This window comes from Ipomoea nil, unplaced genomic scaffold (genome assembly GCF_001879475.1).
Source record: "Ipomoea nil cultivar Tokyo-kokei standard unplaced genomic scaffold, Asagao_1.1 scaffold1936, whole genome shotgun sequence".
Taxonomy (NCBI): Eukaryota; Viridiplantae; Streptophyta; class Magnoliopsida; order Solanales; family Convolvulaceae; genus Ipomoea; species Ipomoea nil.
In genome coordinates, this window is record NW_017618364.1 from 1,456,759 (window position 1) to 1,480,205 (window position 23,447).

Consider the following 23,447-nt stretch of genomic DNA (forward strand, 5'->3'; position numbering starts at 1 on the left):
CTAAGGTGACCAGATTGGGAACTAGCAGCCCTAGCTAACGCATGAACAAGCAAATTCGCTGATCGATTAACATACTGAATGGACACTGATTCAAAGGGTGATCTCTCCTCATTTTAAGACATGCGAAAATCTAAAATTTTTAAGGGTACGTGTTTTCGTCCTTTTAAAATTAAGATCTCAATTTGAGCATGAATAAAGTGATTTAAGCCCTAAGATCGATCTCAATTCGCAGTTTTCCTCGCCATCCTACCTTAATTTGATGAGGAGAATTGCAAATTGTGGTCGATCTTAGAGTTTAAATCCCTTTATTTATGCACAAATTAGAATATTAATTTGAAAATGATGAAAATACCCTCAATAATTTCATATTTCACAATGTCTTAAGTGAAGGGGTGACGAATTTTGGCACTAAAACAATAGTTGTGGATAAAAATTAGTATTAAAATAGTCGTGAATGAAAAATTGTTAGGAATTAAACATGTGAACTCACACTGTCATTTTGCTAATACTTGTGGGACTAAAATTAGTATTTGCTCCAACTCTAAACATGCTAACTTGAAATTTAGTAGATCAGTTGAACAAAATATACTGATAGTTTATATGTAAGGTGATATTTAGTATTTTTATTAAATTAGTTAATAACATTTAATGAAAATAATAAATAAAAAATTATTATAATTAATATAAATATATTAATTATTTTTAATCAATATAGTGTAAATATATTAATCATTTTTTTGCCTCGACTAAGGTTCGATCTCATGACCTCCTATATGAGAGAGGTCACTACATGTCATTTGAGCACGAACGGATACTACAATGTAATAGAGTCAATAAATATATACCAGAGGCATTTGGCAGGATACTACAATGTAATAGAGTCAATAAATATATACCAGAGGCATTCGGCAGGGGGGTCCACTATCTCCTTACCTTTTTATTCTTTGTGCGGAGGAAAGTTAATACCAGAGGCATTTGGCAGGGGGACCCACTATCTCCTTACGTTTTTATTCTTTGTGCGGAGGAAAGTTAATACCAGAGGCATTCGGCAGGGGGACGCACTATCCCCTTACCTTTTTATTCTTTGTGCGGAGGCGTTGTCATTGTTATTACAACAAGCGAAACTATTCACGGCGTTCGAGTGGCACGAGGTGCACCGTCCATCTCGCACCTCTTTGTGCGGAGGAAAGTTAATACCAGAGGCATTTGGCAGGGGGACCCACTATCTCCTTACCTTTTTATTCTTTGTGCGGAGGAAAGTTAATACCAGAGGCATTTGGCAGGGGGACCCACTATCTCCTTACCTTTTTTATTCTTTGTGAGGAGGAAAGTTAATACCAGAGGCATTCGGCAGGGGGATGCACTATCCCCTTACCTTTTTATTCTTTGTGCGGAAACGTTGTCATTGTTGTTACAACAGGCGAAAGCGGCTGGAACTATTCACGGCGTTCGAGTGGCACGAGGTGCACCGTCCATCTCGCACTTCTTTTTTTTTCCGATAATAGCCTTTTGTTCTTCAGAGCCAATCGCTGTGAAGCTCAAAAGGTTAAAGAGTGTTTGGAGGAATACAGTGTGGCATCAGGGCAGCGGATTAATTTCGAGAAATCAAATGCCATGTTCAGTTTTAACACTTTGGCCGAATCACAACAGGTGGTATCTGAGGGTGTGGGGGGTTCGGGAATCTTCTGATCTTGGCCGTTACCTGGGTTTTTCTTCGGTTTTGTGCCGTAATAAAACAACAACTTTTCGTTACATAGAAGAGAAGGTTCGGGAACGAATCGGGGCTTGGCAACATAAATTTCTCTCTAAAGCCGGTAATGGGGTTCTACTTAAAAGCATTGCGCAAGCACTCCCGATTTTTACTATGTCAATTTTCTTATTGCTTGCCAGTGTTTGCGGCTCTATTGAATAATTGTTTAATCGATATTGGTGGGGTGGGGGAAGTACGAGCAGTAGAGGGGTACACTGGTTAAATTGGGCCCAGTTATGCGTGTCCAAGGATCATAGAGGCCTTGGCTTCAAGAAACTACACGAGTTTAACGTCGCACTTCTAGCCAAACAGGGATGGAGACTGATGATTCACCCAGAGTCCTTAGTAAGTTGCTGAAAGCTAAATACTACCCAACTTGCGATTTTCTCGATGCAAGAATCGAGGGTAATCCAAGTTTCATATGGCGAAGTATCTTGGCAGGACAGCAGGTTCTTATGCTAGGTGCAGCTCGACGGATCGGAAATGAAAAGGAAACAAAAGTCTAGGGTTGGCCATGATTGGCTAATTCTACCGATCCTTTTCTTAGCACGCCTTGTACGCCGGAGTTAGCAGAGGCAACAGTGAACAGACTATTAACAGACCATGGACAGTGGGATACAGTTCTCCTCAAGGACATTTTCCAGTATGATGATGTTGGCAAGGTCCTCGCAACGCTAGTCTATACGCATCTCAACGACTCCTAGCGGTGGCAAGGTGATATCTGGGGACTGTACATGGTGAAACAGGGCTATAAGTTACTCACTGAGGCGAGTACGGGTATCGAGTCCAACATTGCATTCTCAGCTTGGAAAAAATTGTGGCGCCTGCCGGTTTCACCCAAAGTTCGCAGCTTGTTGTGGAAATGTGCTCGTGGTGTGTTGCCGGTGAGAGAGAACCTCAAGAAAAAAGGATTTGGATCGGAGGAGGCTGTCCTTTTTGTGATGGTCTGGCGGAGACAGTGGGACATCTCTTCTGCGAATGCACGTTGGCCAGCAGACTGTAGGGAGTGGTGGACATTCTACAAGGCCGATGTATTCAAAGCCTCATGGGCTCCATTTTGGGATCGGCGTATCCGGATCAAGTAGTTCACATGACGACCATCTTCTGGGTTGTCTAGACTGCACGTAACGATCGGGTATGGCGGAACATGGAGCGGAATGTGGACACGTTGAGGGAACAGGTGATGGCGTTGCAACTTTCATGGAAGGAGGCCTTTTCGAGCACAAGAACGAGAGAACAAAGACTGGGTTCTCCAGTAAGCTGGGAGCCGCCGTCGCCTCACAATTACTTCAAGTGCAATATGGACGTGGCAACCTTTGAGGATGGAGTTGGCTTTGGAGCAGTAGTCCGCGGTCACGGTGGCTGTTTCGTGGCAGCTAGAAGTGGCTGTTTCGTGGAAGCTAGAAGTGGTCGTCTAGAATGCAACAATGATCCTTTTATGGCGGAAGCAGTTGCGGTCAAAGAGGCACTTACTTGGTTAAAAGGTTTAGGACATAATAATTTAATCATCGAAACATATTGTTTAAACTTTTGTACTGCTTTCAATTCTCGCTTTCTAGATTATTTTTATGTAGGTCTGATTGTCAAGAAATGTCTTTTAATTGCTAATGACATTGAGAACGTGTCTGTTCGCCATGTCAAGAGATCAGCTAATCGAGTAGCCTATGTGTTCGCACGGGCGACTGGTTCATCGACTGTCTCGTCTCGGATTCGTGAGCTGTTGCCCCACCTGCTTATATTTCTAGTTTGCTAAGTCATTAATGCTATTTTCGTTTGGTTTCAAAAAAAAAAAATGTTAATACCCAATATAGTCTTCGATTATAATAATTTTACTCAATTTAGTTCTAAGTGACTTTTTGTACTCTATTTAGTTATCGACTTTAATGGTTTTACACACTTTAGCTGTTAATAACAATATTAACATTGTAATTTCATTTTCCTTTTATTTTTTATCAAATTAATTATTAATTACCTTTCCTAATTTCTCTCCATCTTCTCAGTCTTCTGCCGCCGATACAATTCTCCCATCCCCCTCCCTCTTCTCAGTCTCTACAATCGATATCAGCAATTTTATTGAAAAAAATTCAAAATATTTAGCTGAAATTTCTCCATTTTCGTCCTCTATTTGAGCTTTTGGGTAGGTTTTGGTACTACACTGTTCTTCTCTCCTTCGCCATGATCGCATCAGTTGCGCGCGAATCTTCAAGCTCCTTCATCATCAATCCGGATTGTGATCATGTGTGGCTCATGAGCTTGCTCGGGCAACCGTTTTGGAGGCAAGCTCCTTAGTGTTAGGCAAGAAAATATGCAATCCGGCAACTTGAATATACGATTTCGCATAACATTAATGTGGATTTCTTCAACACCCTTTTGTGTGACATAAGGGAGCCATTGGTCAAAATAACTAAACTCTTTGACAGCGCTAAAAGGAAAACTGAAGGCAAATTTACGAATAAGTCCTTTGTGTTGCATGAGAAGATTGTTGATCACATAAAACCCCATAGATGCCCAGTTATCAAAGCCTTCCTTTTTGTCATGGTAATATTTTCCCAGAATGTGAATAAAGAAGTCACAACCAAAGTCGAGTTCTGTGAGATTGAGCTAAACATTTCTCCAATGGGTAGAAAAAACAGCAAGTCTAGCAGCTTCAACAGTCGCCAATAACACCAAAATCTTGTCAAGTATATCTGCCGGAAGTTCACTAATTCTATCCCTCCGTTGCCCTCTACGCCGCCGTCCACCACCCATAATCTTAGAAAACTTAAATATATGCAAATCAAAGAACAAATGAACTAAAAATGGCAATTCATATTCATTTCCAAGATGATCTGCAATTCTACAATACTCATCCCTATATTCTAGCCATCCAACAAACTCCTAAATTAGTGGGAGGAGTATCAGGGAAGGAAAACAAAAAAGATAACAATAAGAAAATATTTTAGCACTTAGTAATATGTTTTTAATTTATTTAAATTCAAATAATTTATTAACTGAAATTGCATAATATGTTAATTTTAAAAATATATGGAGTAATTATTAAATCAAAATCTATAATGCAAGATGGACTCTAGTTCATAGTATAATAGTTGAATAAATGGAATTAGGCTAAAACTGGTGGCTAGTCGAATCAATTGTTATACCATGGACGCGCAATTTAAACGTGTGAAAATAACGATGCTATCGGTGCCTGAGAGTCACACTGTTTCTTCATCCAATGATTTTTTTTTTTTAAATATTGAAAATGATTCAGCGAGTGAATATTCTATAATTGTGAATATAGAATTCTTTAATCGTGAATATAAAGTTATGAAATTGTGAATACAGAGTTCTGTAATTGTTAATATAGAATTTAAAAATTGTTAAATATAAAATTATGCAATTGTGAATATTACGTTCCGTAATTTTGTATATTAAAATCTAAAATTGTGAATATTCAATTCTGAAATTGTTAATTTTAAGTTCCAAAGTCATTTTGAAGCAAAATGACACCATTTTAGACCTGGGTCCTATTTGCCATATTCCTATTTAACTGATTTCAAATAGAATTTTAAACTCTTTTTTAAAGTAAATTTTTTTTGGAGTTAATACCTAAAATAGTCCCTCGACTATGCTATAATTACCAATTTGGTCCTCAACTACCATTCTTACCCAATTAAGTCCTCAACTATGTAACTTTTACTCAATTAAGTCCTCAACTATACAATTCTTACCCAATTTAGTCCTCAACTATACAATTCTTATCCAATTTAGTCCTCTGTATTAATTTGATTGTTTGTTGACTGTCAAAAGTCAGGATAAAATTATAATTTTACAAGATTTCTCCTTCCTCTCCATTTAGCAGCGCCAAACCATGCAGCAATACACTCCGATCAGATTTCGATCGTCAAAAAATCGTTGGAAATCAAATTCATGGACTATCCGATGCATAACCACTACTTCGATACTGACAGGTTTAGAACCCAACCGGAGTTTATTGCTACATGGTTTGGCACTGCTAAATGAGGAGGAAGGAGAAAACTTGTAAAATTACAACTTTATTTCCACTTTTGACAGTCAACAAACAGTCAAATTGACAAAGGACTGAATTGGATAAAAATTGTATAGTTGAGGACTTAATTGGGTAAAAATTGTATAATTGAGGACTTAATTGGGTAAGAATGATAGTCGAGGACTAAATTGGTAATTACGTCATAATCGAGGGACTATTTTAGGTATTAACTCTCTTTTTTTGCTTTAAACTCTTTTAAAGTAAATTTTTCAAGATACACAACAATCATGAATTTGAGCTACAAGATGAAGTTCCTTCAAAAGTTCAAATATGCCTCTAAATCAACAATTAGAAAAGGGTGGGAGAAAAAAATAAATCAAAAATAGAAACAATTGTTATACTAGTGCAAAAGGAGTAGTACAAGTGTTTTTGATAGGATCATGATATTAGTGCTATAAAGAATTGATTGTAAAATGTGTGACAAAAACAACTAAATCATAGGATCCCCAAGGAACTCAATATTTGGTGTCCAAGAAAATGGCTGTAAAGATCTCTGTTAGCACCAGATTGGTAAAAAGATCACTGGAAAGAATGTTCAGTTTCTGTGTCGAAAACTCCGAAAAAACAAGATTCCCAGGCCAAGGCCTGCAACCGAGAGAGCAGAGATAGCAGATACTTTGACAGGGTGGTCAAGCTCAGATATTAACCTGTGTCGCCTCGTCCTCGGTTGATGTTGCGATCTGGGTCCCGCCCTCTCGCGGAGAAGAGTGCTAAGGTTGTCGAGTTGAAGCATAATTTGGCGTTGGCTACGCGCAATGTTCGACAGCTGGTTTCAAAGAACGAGTTGACATATCATTTAAGAAGCAAACAAATACTCTTCCTATGTCTAGTCGATTCTCTTTTGTTTTTTTTGGTGTAAACCACGAGGTGGTCCGGGTCTTTCTCTGTCCGTTTAACGGTACAGGTCCACCTGACTAATTCCCCTTCGCTCCGGGAGGCACAGGATCTGGCCTAAAAGGAATCGCCACTTGTGGGAATCGAACCAGGGTTATCCCGAAATTCTCCCCCACAAAGAGAGCTCATTTGCTACTTGAGCTACCCTGTTGGGTTTCTAGTCGATTCTCTAATCGTCATTTCTCAGTTTTGGGGGGGGGGGGGGGGGGGGATGGGTGGTTGCACGAGCAAGCAAATTGTAAATAAAAAGAAAAAGAGGGTTTAAGAAGAAACGCGAGGAGGATAGAGGATACCTCTTCAGTCAAAGTGGAATCCCTTGCGATATGGGAAGAAGAAGACGAGTGTGGCATTATAGATCCAGTCAAGGAACCGTTCTCTAAACTAGATATGAAGTGAGAAGTCGGGGCAGATCCATTGCCGGTTTCAGATAGCTGAGCGATATTCGGGGTGCGAGGGGAACTTCGTCGGTTGCTTAAATTGGAATTCAGTTCTTCCAGCCTAGACGTGAAGTCGTCCATCCTATCGTTTAGAGTAGAAATCTGTTCCGATAGCTGTGCAATAGCTCCCTAACAGAATAAAACGAAGGAGGAAAAATATGAAACCAATAAACATAACAAACATAGGATGGATAAAATGAGGTGCAAAGCAAGTAAAATAATGTACCTAAAGACAATAAACAAATATATTCGACTCTTGTAGTGTGCATAACGTCACCTGGTTTGCTAATGTTGATTGTGAGACTAGAGCCCTGTCATCAAGCTTCTGATCGGTGGTCGAAAATTCATCGACTTTGGATAGGTTTGTGTCCCTATGTGTTGAATAGGAATGTGACATCCCGCTGCAAAAATGTACGTCAATAACAAACTAGTTTGATATCAAAAAGTTACATCGAAACAAAACAACCCCAGTCAAGTTGGTCAAACTGTTGACTTGGTAACCACAAAGTTACATGTTCCACTCCCAGCGGGAGTGGCTTCCTGGCCTTCTTGGTTTGAGCCAGTCAACGGGTCAACTATGGGCAACCTAGGCTGATTTACCTCCTTGTGATCCTTTGCCAGTTAGGATCACAAGACGGGATTTACCCAGTGCACACCATCGGGTAGTGATGGCAGATTTCCCTCGTCACTCAAAAAGTTTCATCGAAACATCACTTACCCGAGGCAGATTATAGTTTATTCACATTACCCGAGGCAAGAATGCCGGGAGGTCTACTTAGCCGTGATGGCAGATTTCCCTCGTCACTCAAAAAGTTTCATCGAAACATCACTTACCCGAGGCAGATTATAGTTTATTCACATTACCCGAGGCAAGAATGCCGGGAGGTCTACTTAGCTTCGAGTTTTGAGTTTCCCTTTATTCGGAAAAAGGGGAGAAAGTGAAAATTAAGGAACAACCTTCAATCCATTATCGGTTACTCCCCAGAGCCGCCAAAACGTTAAAATGACGGTATCATTATATAAGTTAATGGTCGATGATGAGAAGAAAATTGTACCTTCGGGACTTTTTGTTTCTCAATGCCAACCTTTCGGCTGAGGCAAGGGAAAGTACAACATCCTTAGGGCTCGACACAAAATCTTCATCTAAGCTAAGCTTTGTTTTCAAATCATCTGGCAATACCTGCAAAATTATAAGGTGAAAAGCAAGATGCAGGGGAAATGCACCAAAGTTGTTGAAGCAACAACATACCATAACTTCGTTCACAAGCTTTTCTAGCTGAATTTGTTCGATATATGTTCGCGGGATGTATGAGCCTTCCAACCCTAACTGATCAGCAATAGATTTTACGACCAAACGATCTCTTCCTTGAACCTTAGTATATCAATTCAAGGTTTTAGTAACTTCACCAACAAAGAATTAACTATAAAACAAAACCTCGGCATATAATTTAAAGACTACCTGAACATATTGCCGATTCAGCTGTTCGAGCCAATCAATTTTAACACAAACCCTTTCGTCACGAAACACATGGCTACTCCGTTTGAGGATTGCCGCCATTGTATATCCCAAAGCCATCAACCCACCGAGAAGCCGCACACTAACTTCAAAAGTGATCCTCGGAGATATAATAAACGGAGAATCTGTGACCCATTCCTGCAATTCAAATGCATAAACAATTGCAATTTGTAACAGAAACTCAAGATTTCAACAAAGCAGAAAAGTCCTTAAAGCAAACCTCAAACATGAGATTATATCTTCCTTCTCTGTTCCTCATCCTCAGATACGAATGGCACGACTCTGGATCTTCGCCAGGTGGCAAAAGATAAATATCATAAGTCTCTTCCATACCCTCCGTATGTTCCTCAGACAATAACGATTTGATCGTTTCCACCTCCACTTCCTTTGAAGACTGCAGAGGATGAAATTAGCTTAAACGTCAATGAAAAAAAAAAACTTTTATATAGCAGTAACTCCAGGGTTTCTGTAAGGATAGAGGAACGCAATTACCTTTAGAATATAAGTAGGACTCTGAAATCCAGTGAAGGGATTAAATTTATTGATTATTTTTATATGTGCTGTTTGTAGATCAGGCTCGATAAACGCCTTATACATTGGATAAACCTGCATTTAGTTTTAAACCGTACAACATTATGAGAGGAATTTTTGAATGAATCGGTTTCAGTTGATGATGTGGAAACAAACCGTTTCAGATATCTGCTGGATTATCTCTTCCGGTTCTTGCTCAACACGTTGTATATCACGCAACACTCGTTTTACTAGATCAAAATGAACACCCCCCGTTACAGATACTCGAAGATCAAGAAAAGGCCGCAGTTTCTCGTTCAATGCATAGATGCCCTCTATAAGTACAATACGGGAGTCGGGGACTTCAAGCGTCCTGCACCAGCACCCGAGGCATAAGATCGTACTCGTGGATTGATGGAATACAGAGGCATATTCCCCAACATTGAAAAGAAAGGAGCACGTGAAAGCATTTCAAGGGAAGATAGTAAACGTCAAAATGAATCGGAAATTGGAAGCCTAACCCGCACCAATTAAGTCACAATACACTTTCTGAGTACTACTGACTCTGTTACAATGCAGTATCTGTTCATAACTACTTTCTCAACCTATTGAACCATAAAGAGTCAATATCTGTTCATAACTACTTTCTCAACCTACTGAAGCACAAAGAGTCAATATCGAACCCATGACTTCTCGTATGAGAGAGTCACTTCGTGCCACTAGACCACAGTACACTTAGGTAAGCTAAAACACGTGACACAGTGAAAGGCTAGAGCTAATTGAATACAAGCACATCTTTCGATAATGGGAGCTTAAGAAGCTACATTCATACTATTTGCAATTACTTAGCCCTAATGGATTCAATAAATTACACGAGCCAAAAAAGTTTGCATCAGAATACAAAATGAAGGAATTTAACCTGTATCCTACTCGGGAGCTAGATTTGAAATCATATATTGGAATTTCAACGGGTTTGCCCACCTTCAGATCTTGGATGTTTTGGAGCAGCGTATCATAGTCTGTCAGGCGCGGGTCTGTCTCAAAAATATAAAAAATCAGAAACAATACAAACAACTGCATTAAGTTACACTTTCACTATGGAAAACTTAAATCCCAAATCCTCTACAAGACATCAAATTTGAAAGATATAAATAAATGTTTTCTTGAAACCACACAAAAATCACTGTATTGCAAAGTACTGTCAAATGAACATTGTAGAAAAGTTGTTCCAAAGGAATTACAATAAGACTTATGGTAAAATGCTTTCTTACCATCAAAGTTGCCATCAATGATACGACTTGCATCATTGTAATTATCCATTGAAATAACAGCAACAGTTGGCATGAAATTAAGTATTTTTTCAGTAAACATGGTCTTTCCAGCACCTGAAGGCCCAGCAAATCCTACCAATGTAATCCCGTCGTTTTTCTGAGCCAACAATTGGCATGCACGGATTACAACAAAGAACCCTTTCTCAAATGACAAATTATCTGGTATTGGTGCAATCTCATATCGATCACAATCCTTTCGCTTAACCAATCGAACTTGGTCTTTCAAGAGACTGGATTTTTGATGAGTCGATCCATTGTTAGTAGTATTCCTTGCCATCTAAAGTTGAAATAATCCTAAACTCTTATCTGAAAGAGAAGAAAAAAACACAGAATCAACTGCAAGTAAAGTGGCAGTATGATATGGTAGATTGACCTAAAGACCAGTTAAAATCTTCAACTTTTGAATAGCAGGTGATCTCATAATATATCCACAAAAATGCTCAAAATATTTTGAGGGGGATTAACTCAAATCATAGATTTGTATTATATATCATCAGAAATGAACAAAAACACAGCTAAATCTAGAAGGACTAATGTTTCCTCTTATTCCACCAATACTAAAAAGATGCTAGCTTTCATTGTACTAATCATAACAATACAAAATCCAGATACAAAGAGTATCACAATGATTACAAAAAAAAAAAAAAAAAAAAAAAAAAGGTTCCAAAAGACAATTTTGCACAATCCCACAAGTACACAATCCTCAACAGCATCAAAATGTGATCATTCACAAACAAACAAGGCAAAACAGCATTGCCCCATACTAGAATTCAACACAAAAATATACTCAATGCAACAGACACAGCTCATCAAATGCTACCACAAACAGACTAAATAAAACAAGAAAATGGACAATAGCCATAAAATACAATAAGAAAAACAGAAGAAAAAGAGTAAACCCAGGAAGCATTTAGATCAAATGAAAATATCAGAGTGAAATCCAATGCAGAAGGCTGAGAAACCCCACCTAAAAGAACAATGGGTAGACAGGCAGTGGGGCTCTAGTCCTGCAAAGAAAAGCATACAAGCTTTAGGCGGTCTATTTTGGGGAGTTCTTGGGACCAAGGCGGTGTATTAAGATTTATTTACCTATTTTGATCTTTATAAATTTCTCTGAATTTATTACCAAAGATTAAACTTTGGGGAAAGATTAATAAAGGGATTTTCCTGGAAAATTGAGAATTCTGGAGGTTTTGCCACGGAGTTGCGAAAACTACAGATTTCACAGACTAGAAACAGATGGACATGGAAGACTGGACTCCGAAGAGGATATTTATTGGCAAGTTTTTTTTTTTTTTTTCCTAAACAAGTTCAATAATTTTTTTTATGACTGGTAAAAATAAATTACTGCTTCTGTAGATAACGTTTGTTTACCCACCACAATTAAAACTCTCGGAAAATTTTGCCTATAAATGCGGTGCTCATGGCCCACCTCTATCCAGGCCAATCATCAATCCAGACAGTTGTTATACAATGGACCATGACCCACATATCGTTGTGTATAGTTGTATACTATGATCGTAGAATGAAATTGGAGTACAATTGAAATGATTTTTTTTTTTATCAATAGTCAGAAGATCAATCTTCCGTCCTTACTGTCCGCACACTAAGTGGTAGGGGACTGGCCAAATGATCTGCTCCATTCACATGGGTGGAGACGTGGAGTCGAACCCCCAAACCTCATACTTTAGTACGGAGTATTACTATAGTGAAACTAGTGTGTGCGGAAAATGAAACTAAAAAGCGAGTACATTATTATCAAATGGAACTGTAATATAATTAAAATGATACTTTTTTTTAAACAATTAAAATGATATTTTAGTATTGCTATAATGAAACTAGTGTGCGTGGAGAATGAAACTAAAATTCAGAGTCATAATAACGTCAAATGACCTGAAGTGCAATTAAAATAATACTTCAAAAATGAAACAAAAAAATATAGCTCAAGCAATAATGTATATTGTCAAATGAAATTATAGTAGAATTAAAATGTTACTTCCTTTCAAAAAAAAAAATGTTACTTTAGTATTGCTATAATGAAACTAGTGTGGAGGGGAAATGAAACTAAAAATTTTAGCAATATTGTAAAATGAAACTGAAGTGTAACTAAAATAATACATATTTCATGGTTCACGTTGCTACATAGACCACGGTCCACAGTAAAACTTGCCTAATCTAGATTGCCAACACGGATAGTTCAGTTGATTCGATTTTTGATTTATCCGTTCCCAAAACTATTCACTCAAATTCAAACCCAAACTTTCAATATTGACAGCATGAATTAAAATCTCCACATTATTACTGAAAGTAAGCGCGCCACGACATGTGGTCTTGAATGAGATTTCTCAATCATTATTAAGTCAATATAATTTGCGGTACTACCCATAATATAGTTTGCCTCTCCACGCCACGACGTAATATCACGTCATCTTTCTTTCTCGGTTTCCTTTGAACCTTAACACCACACCTTGGCCTGAGATTTAGCCCCAACTTAAATACTACTCCACAATTTCTTGTGAACCCGATGTGGGATCGTATCAGTTTTATTTTACTTTTTTAAATATGTATTAGTCCATTCGACTATTTTTTTTGGTTATTACTTTAATATTTTTTTATAATTTATAAATTTGATTTTTAAATATTTAATACTCCGTAGTATTTTTTATACAGTTTTTAAATATATAATTTTTATATATTACCACCAAATTAAATAATATAAAAATTTAAATTGTAAATAACATCATTCAAACCTCGTTAACCAAATCAAATACATAAATTGAGATGGGTGAATAAAGTATTATTAATTATTTTGGCATTTCAGAAATAAAGTAAAGTAATTAAAATAGATTAGAAGAAGTGATTTTTTAAATTTGGTAATAAATAGAAATCAAAATGCAAAATAAATAAATATATAATATATATTATACACATTACACCATATTTAAATTCCTAATTTAATATATGAACGATATGATGATTTTACACCGTACAAAAGGTACATTTGTGATGGATATATTGAAGATGGACCCGACCCGAGAGAGGTAGAGGCGACCTGCGCTAGCGGTGGCCCCTAGCCCGGGGCGGCCTCGGCCTAGGACAGCCTCGGTGGGAGGTGGCCTCGGTCGGGGTGCCCACCTTGTGCGCTACACGTGTGGGCTCGGTCAAAGGAGATCCAACCGCCCACCCTATTCTCATGGGGGCAATTAAGAAGAAGTTTTAGTATAAAAATTATCATTATTGTCTTGTTTAGGACATCTATTTACATGTTCAATCATTACATTTACTTATAATTTTCTTACAACACTATGCGTGACATATATTCATCGTATTTTGTTATCCATTTATTTATTCTTAATATTATCGGGTTTAGTAATTCGGGCTATCCATGTTAATTAAATCCATCAATCGGTATCTTATAATTGTTTATATATTATATAAGAAAAGTTTTATAATATAATAACCCATATAGGAAAATGTGTCAAGTAGGCCACTGAACTTTTACACATTGTACAGTTGAACCATCGAACAAAAAAAGTGTGCAATTAGACCATTAACATTTTAAAAATTGTGCAAATGGCATTTTTTACAGGTTACTTCTAGGTTTCCCTTAAATATGATGTCATAATGTCAAATTATATATAAAAAGTTATTTTAATTATTATTTTCAAAAAATTAAAATTTTTTTAAAAAATAAAAAATCAGAAGAATGTACTGTGGATGAAGGACGAATGAGTACATTCTTCTGAAATTTAAAAAAAAAAAATGGTTTTTTTTTTTAATTTTAATTTTTTGAAAATAATAATACGTATAATTGAGTAATATGATCAAAATATTATTTTTCTATAATCTAAGGATTAATACTTGAAAGTGTCATTTTCTCAATAAAAAATTTGAAAGGTCACTACAACACTGCTAATTTTTTCTTTTTGTTTGTTTGTTTGTTTTTTAATATCAATTTTTCAATGTAAATAGTGTTAAATTGATTATTTTTTCATCTTTATTTTAAAATTAGTTGAGATGATCGAAAATGATAACTAGAACACTACAATGATTTTTTTATTTTTTATTTTGGTTAACTAGTTAGGAAATAGGACTATGTGGTCCAATGGTACCCAGGTTGGACTTCCATTAGGAAGGTTGTGAGTTCAAGCCTCAGTGGAGGCGTTATTAGCTCTTTGTGTTTCAGTAGGTTGAGAAAGTATATGAACAGATACTACAATACTACAATGTAATAGAGCTAGTAGCATTCAAAAAGTTAGGAAATAGGACAAACTTATTTGGAGCAAATACCAATTTTGGTCCTACGACAAAATGACAGTTTTGATCCACATATTTAATTCCTACCAATTTTTATTCATGACTATTGTTTTAGTACCAATTTTCATCCACAATTCCACACCTATTATTTTAATCTAGCCCCAAAATTCATCATGTTGGTCACCTCTTTGTTTAAGACATGCTGAAATATGAAATTATTAATGGTATTTTAATCGATCTCTTTCCTTCGTTTGAGCATAAATAAATAAATTTAAGCTCTAAGATCGATCTCTTTCCTTCGCAGTTTTCCTTCTAAAATTAAGATGGGATGAGGAGGAGAACTGCGAATTGTGATCGATCTTAGGGCTTAAATCCATTTATTAATGTTCAAATTAGGATCTTAAGTTGAAATTAAAATTTTAGATTTCGGCATGTCTTAAAAGGAGGAGTGACCAGCGTGATGAATTTTGGCACTAAAACAATAATTGTGGATGAAAATTGGTACTAAAACAATAGTCGTGGATGAAAATTAATAGAAATTAAACATGTAGACCAAATTAAAACTGTCATTTTGCTAATACTCATGAGACTAAAATTGGTATTTGCTCAAATTATTTGTATTGTTTTAGTACAACATTGTCATTATTACTAGATTCTTAATTTAAAAATAAATACATAAAGTTGTGTTTTTTCATTATAAAATGTAAAGTTGACTATTTTAATCATAATTCCAGCCTTTCCCAAACAAAAAGCATCATTAAAGATGGCAAGATTTTGGCCAATGAAGCAATTGAATTGAGCTTCACAAGCATGAAATAGGAATCTCTCTTTGTATGCATATATATAAATTTGGGCAATGTTTTGGTCTTCTCTGAATAAAACAAATTGTATTAGAGTGACTTGGATGGTCATAATTTTTATAACTCTTTTTTCATTTTTGCATGTCATTACTTAGTATCGAAAATTAAAAAATGTTATTCGTATTATTTATTTTTTCAGGTAGTTCAGTATCTAATTAAAGTGATGTGTAATAAAATATGAATCTTCTTATCAACCTCTTCTTGGTCAGTTCATCCATAACGCATAGGGTCTTCTAAGTTTAGTTTGCAGTTTACCTTGCCTATGTGATTTGCGGCCTATTACAGAAAAATGAGATCTACTAAGTGCGGGCACCCCTTGAAAAGTAGCGGCAAGTTTTCTTCAAAAAAAAAAAAAAAAAAAAAAAAAAAAAAAAACTAATAAGCTTTTGGTAGGAAAGAGATAACCCACCAATCAATCAAAGTTGTGGTGTTCATCCATGAAAATGCCTTTTGAAGTTATAGTACCATAATGTTGGAATATAATAATATAGGTAGATCTATGATTGGACTTTGAAGATATAATGAGAATTTCTCACCAAATTTTCCCAATCTTTTCTAAAGATTTGTTGATCTGATGTGGCAAATGCAAGTAAGTTGTTCATTGGTGCATTGAGAAAGGAAGGTACAAAGTTCCCTAATAAAGTTGAGATTGAAATTTTAAGGACAAATTCAGTGCCTTTTTCCATTGTTGATTCTTGACATACAAATCCAAATAAAGATATGTCTCAACTTCCTTTTTGTTCATTGTGCTGTTGAGGGCCCTAGTGTTAGGCACAACCAATAGCCTTATCATCAATGTTTTGATATACTTTAATTATTATTATTATTATTTTCATATCTCACGGACTGATATCTATATCTCAACTCAAGTCCCACCTAAGAGCGTTGTTATATGTATGTAAACTTGACTTTCAACTATGGACTCATGCTTAAACAACTTAATAGTTGTCCACAATCCACCTAAACCAACGTACGTCTTATGGTATATTAGTTTTTTTTTTTTTAATTAATGTCTAAATTCTCTACCAAGGACCTTGTAGTCCAATGGTACCAAGTTGAACTCTTACATAGGAGGTTGTGGGTTCGGACTTCAATGGAACCTCAGTGGAGACGCTATTGACTCTCTGTAATTGTGACACTTAGTTCAACGAATCACATCAAATGGTATAACAGATTTGATAAAAACAATATTTTCCTACACAATTACATTGCATTTTCGAAGTCATTATCCAAAAATCGGACTCCTGACTTTCACATATAAAAATCATGTTTAAGGCTGAAGTTATCCCAACAATTTTCATCTTTGCAAGCTGACATGGCTTGTGGTTTTCTTTTTCTTATTAATTTTTTTATATGATAACAAGTTGAGGTGGAATGCAAATTTGCAAAGTACAAAAAAGACAGCCAAATGACAACCTTTTTGTACTTTAGTAATTCAAGGCAGCAAGGTTGCGGTCCTTTGCTTTATCTTTTTATTATTTTATTATTATAATCAGGGGCGGAGTTACAATGGGGGCAGCTGCCCCCACTCCTCCCACACCCACCCCATATATAACATTGTATCTATATATGTATATATAGTACAAGTTATAGTATAAATAGAAGAAAACATAAAATTTTAATAGGAGTTGAGGCAGATCAGGTGGCAAGGAATGCGTGTTATGTAATGAGAGTTCTCGGGTTCAAATCCTTCCTATGGCTATAGTGTAGACTTTCACTATTTTTATTAATAGTTGCTTGTTCTACACTTTTATGGCTTCACTATTATTAATAGTGAGTCAGTTTTTAAAATTACTTTAGATTTTTACACACATACAAATTATCATATCAAATTAATTATATTTCATATTTTGTTATAAATATTTTTATAATGTTTTGATGTGTTTTATTTTTTTATCTATATCCAACAGTATTTATGGATAACTTCTTAAGTGTTTTATTTTATTTTTCAAACTATCTTTTTGTTGTAATGTTCCGCCCCCACTTAACAAAAATTCTGGCTCCGCCCCTGATTATAATATAATATATAATATAAAATAAAAGTGGGACCCATTTTTGAAAGTGAGAAAGATTTGTAGGGATGTAGTGTGAATAGTAGATGATTTGCAAATGGAATAATGTGGAAGTGGGACCCATTTTTGAGAGTGGGAGATGTTTGCAGGGATAAGGACAACCTAACTCATATGACTATAAATCTCTTCTAGAACTCCAATTTAATATTCTTGATTCTTATTTCGTCAAAAAAAATTATCCTACGCAATTTGATGCGATGCCAAGTAATATAATGTTGACTTCCATAAAGGCTCCAATTTAATATTCTTGATTCTTATTTCGTCAAAAAAAAAAAATTTATCCTACGCAATTTGATGCGATGCCAAGTAAAATAATCTTGACTTCCATAAAAGCTCCTTTATCTTAAAGCACAAAATTTCCATGCCATTTTTAATACAACCAATCTTTATTCCCATGACAATTTTTAATGGTCAAGTAGAGTATTTCTTCTTATGTTATTTGCGGGTTATTATATAAGAATGTATTTATCTAGTGCACATCTTCAAATAATTGTTGTGAATTTAATTTCTTTCGTCACTCAAAAATAAAATAACATTACTCATTATTCTAAGTATTTCAATTCAATTTAATCTAGAAAAGCTTGTCATACCAAACACCGATCTATTTCATACCTCATAGTCTGCATAAGCCCTTTTAATCAATTAACCCACAACGAATTCGATACCATATATTAATACTAAACTTAATATTCGGACCACGAAAATGAATTAATACTTTATAAAACCACAAATCCAAAGATGTGCATCTTCACATACAAATCCCTATGTGTTCACAAACCTGCAATTCTTCCTAACTTCTCCATCACTATAAGTCTCCTGGTTCGTGATGTTCCCCATCTTCACCATAGACTCTGCAAACTGGTCGAAAAACGCCGCCGGATTGGCGGCGTATTTCTCCACAAGCTTGCTTGTTCCGGCAGGGAGATAGGTGGAATACAGTGCTTGATCTGAGTTCAAGAGCCCCTGTTTCTTTAGCAGTAAGTTGTAGTAGGAGTTGTCGAAGAGGTTGGGAGAGACATAATCCATGGCGGATTCATTGTTGTTGCTGTGTCCATCGTCAACAGCAGGGCACATGGTTTTGATGTTGTTAAGGTATGTGTCGGAGGATTGGGTTAGTGTGAATGGGAGATTTCCATATACTCTGCTCCTGAAGTTCACACATCTTGCCATCCCAATGGTGTGGGCACCTGTCAAATATAGAGTATACATGAATATATTTTTTTTTGCATTTTGTAGTGATATTTGTATTTTGTGGCAATGTTGCAGAAGGTGCTAGGCTCTAATTGGGCATTCGGGGACACCTAGGAGCTACCTAGGCGGTCGAATAATTCGAGTATATTGTTTCCACTTTTCTAACTCAGAGCTAGGAATTGTTAGACTGTTATAACCCCCAAACTAGTCAAATGCATATTAGATGGTTAATTGAGTACATGGTTGGAGAAATATAGAGGAGTAGTACGTAGTCGAGCAGGCAAAAAGAAACCAGTGGACCGAGTTGAGCGCCAACTCGGCGCCTAGTCAGTCGGCTGACTAAAAGTCGCCTAGGGCTTAAATGGCCTCGACCTATGGGCGCCTACCGCTAGGCGGCCGCCTAAGCCGATTTTTACAACAATGTTTTGTGGGATGAGACTTAATACAAATGAGTTTCGGTTGATGAGTCGATTCGAGTAGCTCGATCCGAAAATATAATGTCATATAAGACATATACTACTAGAAATTTGGTGCATTGTTGATAGCTTATTGAGTATGTATATATATATATATATATATATATATATATATATATATATATATATATATATATATATATATCTAAAAACAAAATAAGTCTCAATCAAAGTTATATCCCTCATTTATGTCCATATTTTTAATGTTAATCATTTTGTACATTGTGCTTTTAGAGTTGTACTATACAATTTTTTGGACAAAAATACCCTTACCGTTATAACTTCGTTATCTTTTCCGTTACTTACCATGCACATGAATCTACCATATCTTTTCTTATATTCTTTAATTATAACAATATTTGTAAAACATTATATATTCATTATATATTAGATTAATATACTAAATACATTTTATTTCACATTGATTTTAATTAGTAAAAATTTGTTAGTTATTTTTAAAAATATAAATATTGGGCATATGTTTTTGCGCATCGCGCATAGAAAAGACTAGTATATATATATATATATATATATATATATATATATATATATATATATATATAGTATATGTTTGCATTATGTGCTGGTATTTGTATTTCACAGGATGAGACTAATACAACTGAGTCTTGGTTGGATCCGATTGGGATTGATAGCTCCCCTAAGGGTGTTGGTGCATATATAATTGTATTTTTGGAGTACACATCATTTTAAGGATTGATTAAGCTATTTAAACCAAAGTTGATCCAAATCCCTTATAATTTGGTGAGACTTGTATTGGAGATTTTTTAATTGGACTAAATTCGTGACTTATTATTTTTTTTTTTTGAATTTATAGCCGATTGTTAGATATTCTAAATCTACAAAGGAGTAACATATAATGTCACATAACACAATACATACATTAGCTACTAGAAATTCATCAATTACAAATCACTTTTTTTGACCAGTCAGAAAAATGGATGGAAATAAGTCAATTTTCTAACATTTTCAACCATCTCAAGAAACCCTAGAAAAATCTTATTTCCAACTAAGAGTTTTTTAGATCTCCATAGTAGTTAAAAGACCATTTCTAATTGTAAATCCTAGGTTTCTAACCATTTTTAGGGGTAAAAATCTTTATGTTTTTCGGGAGTAACATTAGAATTGAACTATAATAACCTTCACTCAAAAAAAAAAAGAACTATAATAACCTGAACATATTGATAAATGGTTAAAAATTTTGAATTTTTCAACGATGACTCTAGAACTATAATAATCTGAAACATATATACAATATTTTATAAATTAAACTTGTATTATAGTTGTATATGGTTCTCTAAAAAAAAAAAAAAAAATCTTCTACATATATAAGGAATGTTAAGATGGTATATATTTGGACATAGATAGAGGGCCCTTACCTGAAAGAGCCACCATGTCAGTAATGGAAAGTCCTTGAGAAAGAAACTTGGTAATAATAGAGGCAAGGGATTCATCAGAAGTTGGAATATTTGTCTCAACAAGTTCATACCCAGCATTCTTTGAGTCTTTCCTACCTAAAGGAACATCCCAATAAGGTCCACCAACCTACATTCAAACAAACATTCTTCAACTTTTAGTACACCACCAAAAAAAAATTAAAAAAAAAAACCAAAAACATAAACAAAAACCCTAAAGATGCAAAGTAACATATTTCATTGATTCACGAATTGAAAAGGCCCACAACGGTTACCCAAAAGGTGTGTTATTGGCCGACCTTAAGACTCTAGCCAGCAAAAAATCATAAAGAGGTAGGTAAACCTGCATAGGTTACTAATAGCTGATTGGCTTAAGCTAAAAAGACCCATAGACAGCTCCCAGACAGAGTATGTTAAACTTGAAACTTTGCTGTTACCAATTAGCTAATTGTCCGACCAATTTAGCTAGGGATTCCTCCAAGAAGTAAAATATTCCAACTCAATTAATCTTGGGCATATCATATACTAAAAACTTTTATCACATAGCATGATATCACACCATAACTTGAAAATAAATAGAGACAAATAGACCACTTTCTTATTTTTAAGTCGTGACGTTAGGATTATAGAATTGTTTTATAGGTCCTAAAGCCGTCATATGTATCGTTAGAATCAATTACCAAAACGACTGCATCCCTAGCTGCAACAGTAAGAATGTCAGCACATGATACAATCCCCGGACATTCAGATTCAATCCGGTTCTTGATCTTGTCAATGACTCTGAACCCTTTCAATGCATCTTTGTTCTCCGGAGCTCCCTTTTCTCCTTTTAGTGTCGCCGTATCATCCAACAAAACCGACCCATCGCAACCCTATTTAGTATTTACATCCAACAAAAACATACAAGAAACTTCAATTCCACCAACTTTAATTTAACACTTTAAGCTTATAATATGTCAATTTTTTTCTGAGGATTTCAAGCCTGACAATAATCTTAAACTGACCTGAACGAAGCAGTCATGGAAATGCAACCTCAAGATCAAGGCGGCGTTTCGAGGATCAGACAGGACGGCGCACTCCATTTCTTTCCTCACCAACCCAATCACAGAAGGACAGGTTTTCTTGTAGTAATCCAACGTTAAATGTGGATCACTTTCTGCATGGACTAACCTGCGACCAAACAACATACACACAACCAAAACCATTATGCAGAAATAATGACACTGCAACATCTTCTTGCAAGCCCTCAGACCAAAGGAAGATGTTGCAGATGATGATGAAGTTGTAGCCATTGTTGTTAGTTTAGGTTAATTAAGAGGAGGGGAAGGGATTATTATTGTCTCATGGTTGGGTCAGAATTGTAGTGTATATATAGGCATTGATGACAGACCGAAAAGTCCCATGATGTTTTTCACTGTCTTACGTTGTTGGGGTACAACTGTGCAAGCTGATGAGACCTTGTAAGCATGTGTAGAGAGTCAATAGAGGATGTAACTAATATAATGTTGGCAGGGTGGGTGAGAGTAATCAAACTATAATCACCAAATTAACACACAGCTGAATCAAATCCTGCTATATGATTAGCGTGTAGATACCTGAAAACGGGTTTTGCTCGTTGGGCCAACCTATCTCATCCCGCTCCTTATATAGGTAGGGGATGAATTTCAATTCTGTAACTCTAGCACCCTTATAAAATATATATATATATATATATATATATATTAGAATATTACCTTAAAATATATTAAAAAATTGAATGTGCTAGCCTGATCAACCTGCGGGCCAACCTACTCTAGGCTCGTTATGTAGAAGGACTAAGAAGCCCACTTCATCGGTCCGTATTGACAGTTCTAATACAGTACATGCAAAATTAAGGAGTTAATACCCAAAATAGTTCTTGACTATGGTGGTTTTTTTTCAGTTTTGTCCTAAACGACTTTTGTGACCCAATGTAGTCCTAGACTTGTGTGTTTTTACTCAATGTAGTCCTCTGTTTGTTATTCTGTCCAATTGGTGTTGAATATAGAGACAGTTTAGTAATTTCAATACTAGCTCGCTCTCATAAACTAACATGGAAAACCCATCTATTGCAAATGATTAACATTTGCTAGTAGAGAATAGTTTAAAGAACCTATAGAGAATTACGGCATTAAGAATGGGAAAGATCTTAATTTTGAAAATAATGACAAATTAAGAGTGACAAACGAATAGGGTGAAAGAGGGTAAATGAGAGGCAAATATTAAAATTATCAAATTGTCCATTTATTTAATATCAATTAGACGGAATAACAAACGTAGGACTATATTGAGCAAAAACTCACAAGTATGGAACTACATTAGGTCACAAAAGTGATTAAAGACAAAATTGAGAAAAACTACCTCAAGAACCATTTTTAGTATTACTTCAAAATTAAAGTAAAGTTTAAGTACTACAAAGTTGGAATTGAGTGATTAATAATGCTAAATGTTGGATTTAAAAAATGTGATCAAGTGGAGTATTTTATTTGTTAAACCATTTGACTTCAAAAAATGGGTTCATCCGAAGCATGTATTTTCCCAACTGCTTTAACAGAAGGATTAATTGATAATCCATCCCTGTTTGACGTTGAAATTTCTACTTGAATTGCGTATCAAACACTGAACTTCTAATTAGTTTCTTGGTTTATTTTAAT

The 23,447-nt window shown here is 35.5% G+C and overlaps 2 protein-coding genes across 6 annotated transcripts; both read right to left on the minus strand.

The window, feature by feature from the left end:
• Window positions 1–6,110: 6,110 nt before the first annotated feature.
• Window positions 6,111–11,742, minus strand: LOC109146826 (uridine-cytidine kinase C). 5 transcript variants are annotated; one of them, XM_019294491.1, is made up of 12 exons: window positions 11,576–11,740; window positions 11,454–11,493; window positions 10,427–10,792; window positions 10,075–10,189; window positions 9,333–9,528; window positions 9,138–9,251; window positions 8,866–9,039; window positions 8,589–8,783; window positions 8,185–8,501; window positions 7,407–7,530; window positions 6,986–7,258; window positions 6,111–6,564 (listed from the first exon to the last, which is right to left on the minus strand). In XM_019294491.1, the coding sequence occupies exons 3-12, from the start codon at window positions 10,761–10,763 to the stop codon at window positions 6,334–6,336; spliced, it is 2,076 nt and encodes a 691-aa protein (XP_019150036.1). In that variant the 5' UTR covers window positions 10,764–10,792; window positions 11,454–11,493; window positions 11,576–11,740; the 3' UTR covers window positions 6,111–6,333. The 5 variants fall into 5 exon arrangements, with proteins under 5 accessions (XP_019150036.1, XP_019150039.1, XP_019150035.1 ...); XM_019294494.1 differs by having other exon boundaries at window positions 8,185–8,309; window positions 8,379–8,501; window positions 11,454–11,740; XM_019294490.1 differs by having other exon boundaries at window positions 11,454–11,740.
• A 6,599-nt stretch (window positions 11,743–18,341) lies between these two features.
• On the minus strand, window positions 18,342–22,127 carry LOC109146637 (peroxidase 11-like). The gene is made up of 4 exons (XM_019294292.1): window positions 21,780–22,127; window positions 21,456–21,647; window positions 20,740–20,905; window positions 18,342–18,862 (listed from the first exon to the last, which is right to left on the minus strand). Exons 1-4 carry the CDS (start codon window positions 22,065–22,067, stop codon window positions 18,438–18,440), a joined length of 1,071 nt encoding a protein of 356 aa, XP_019149837.1. The 5' UTR covers window positions 22,068–22,127; the 3' UTR covers window positions 18,342–18,437.
• Window positions 22,128–23,447: the final 1,320 nt, after the last annotated feature.

Bases quoted from the DNA above. Each gene is read 5' to 3' on its own strand.
- LOC109146637 (XM_019294292.1), bottom strand. From the start codon at position 22,067: ATGGCTACAACTTCATCATCATCTGCAACATCTTCCTTTGGTCTGAGG. The intron at 20,906-21,455 runs GTAATTGATTCT...GTTTGAATGTAG, and splicing joins CTAGGGATGCAGTCGTTTTG to GTTGGTGGACCTTATTGGGA. The intron at 18,863-20,739 runs GTAAGGGCCCTC...TATATTTGACAG, and splicing joins TGACATGGTGGCTCTTTCAG to GTGCCCACACCATTGGGATG.
- LOC109146826 (XM_019294491.1), bottom strand. From the start codon at position 10,763: ATGGCAAGGAATACTACTAACAATGGATCGACTCATCAAAAATCCAGT. The intron at 9,529-10,074 runs GTTAAATTCCTT...GTGCTGGTGCAG, and splicing joins AGCTCCCGAGTAGGATACAG to GACGCTTGAAGTCCCCGACT. The intron at 9,040-9,137 runs GTAATTGCGTTC...CATCCTCTGCAG, and splicing joins GTCCTACTTATATTCTAAAG to TCTTCAAAGGAAGTGGAGGT.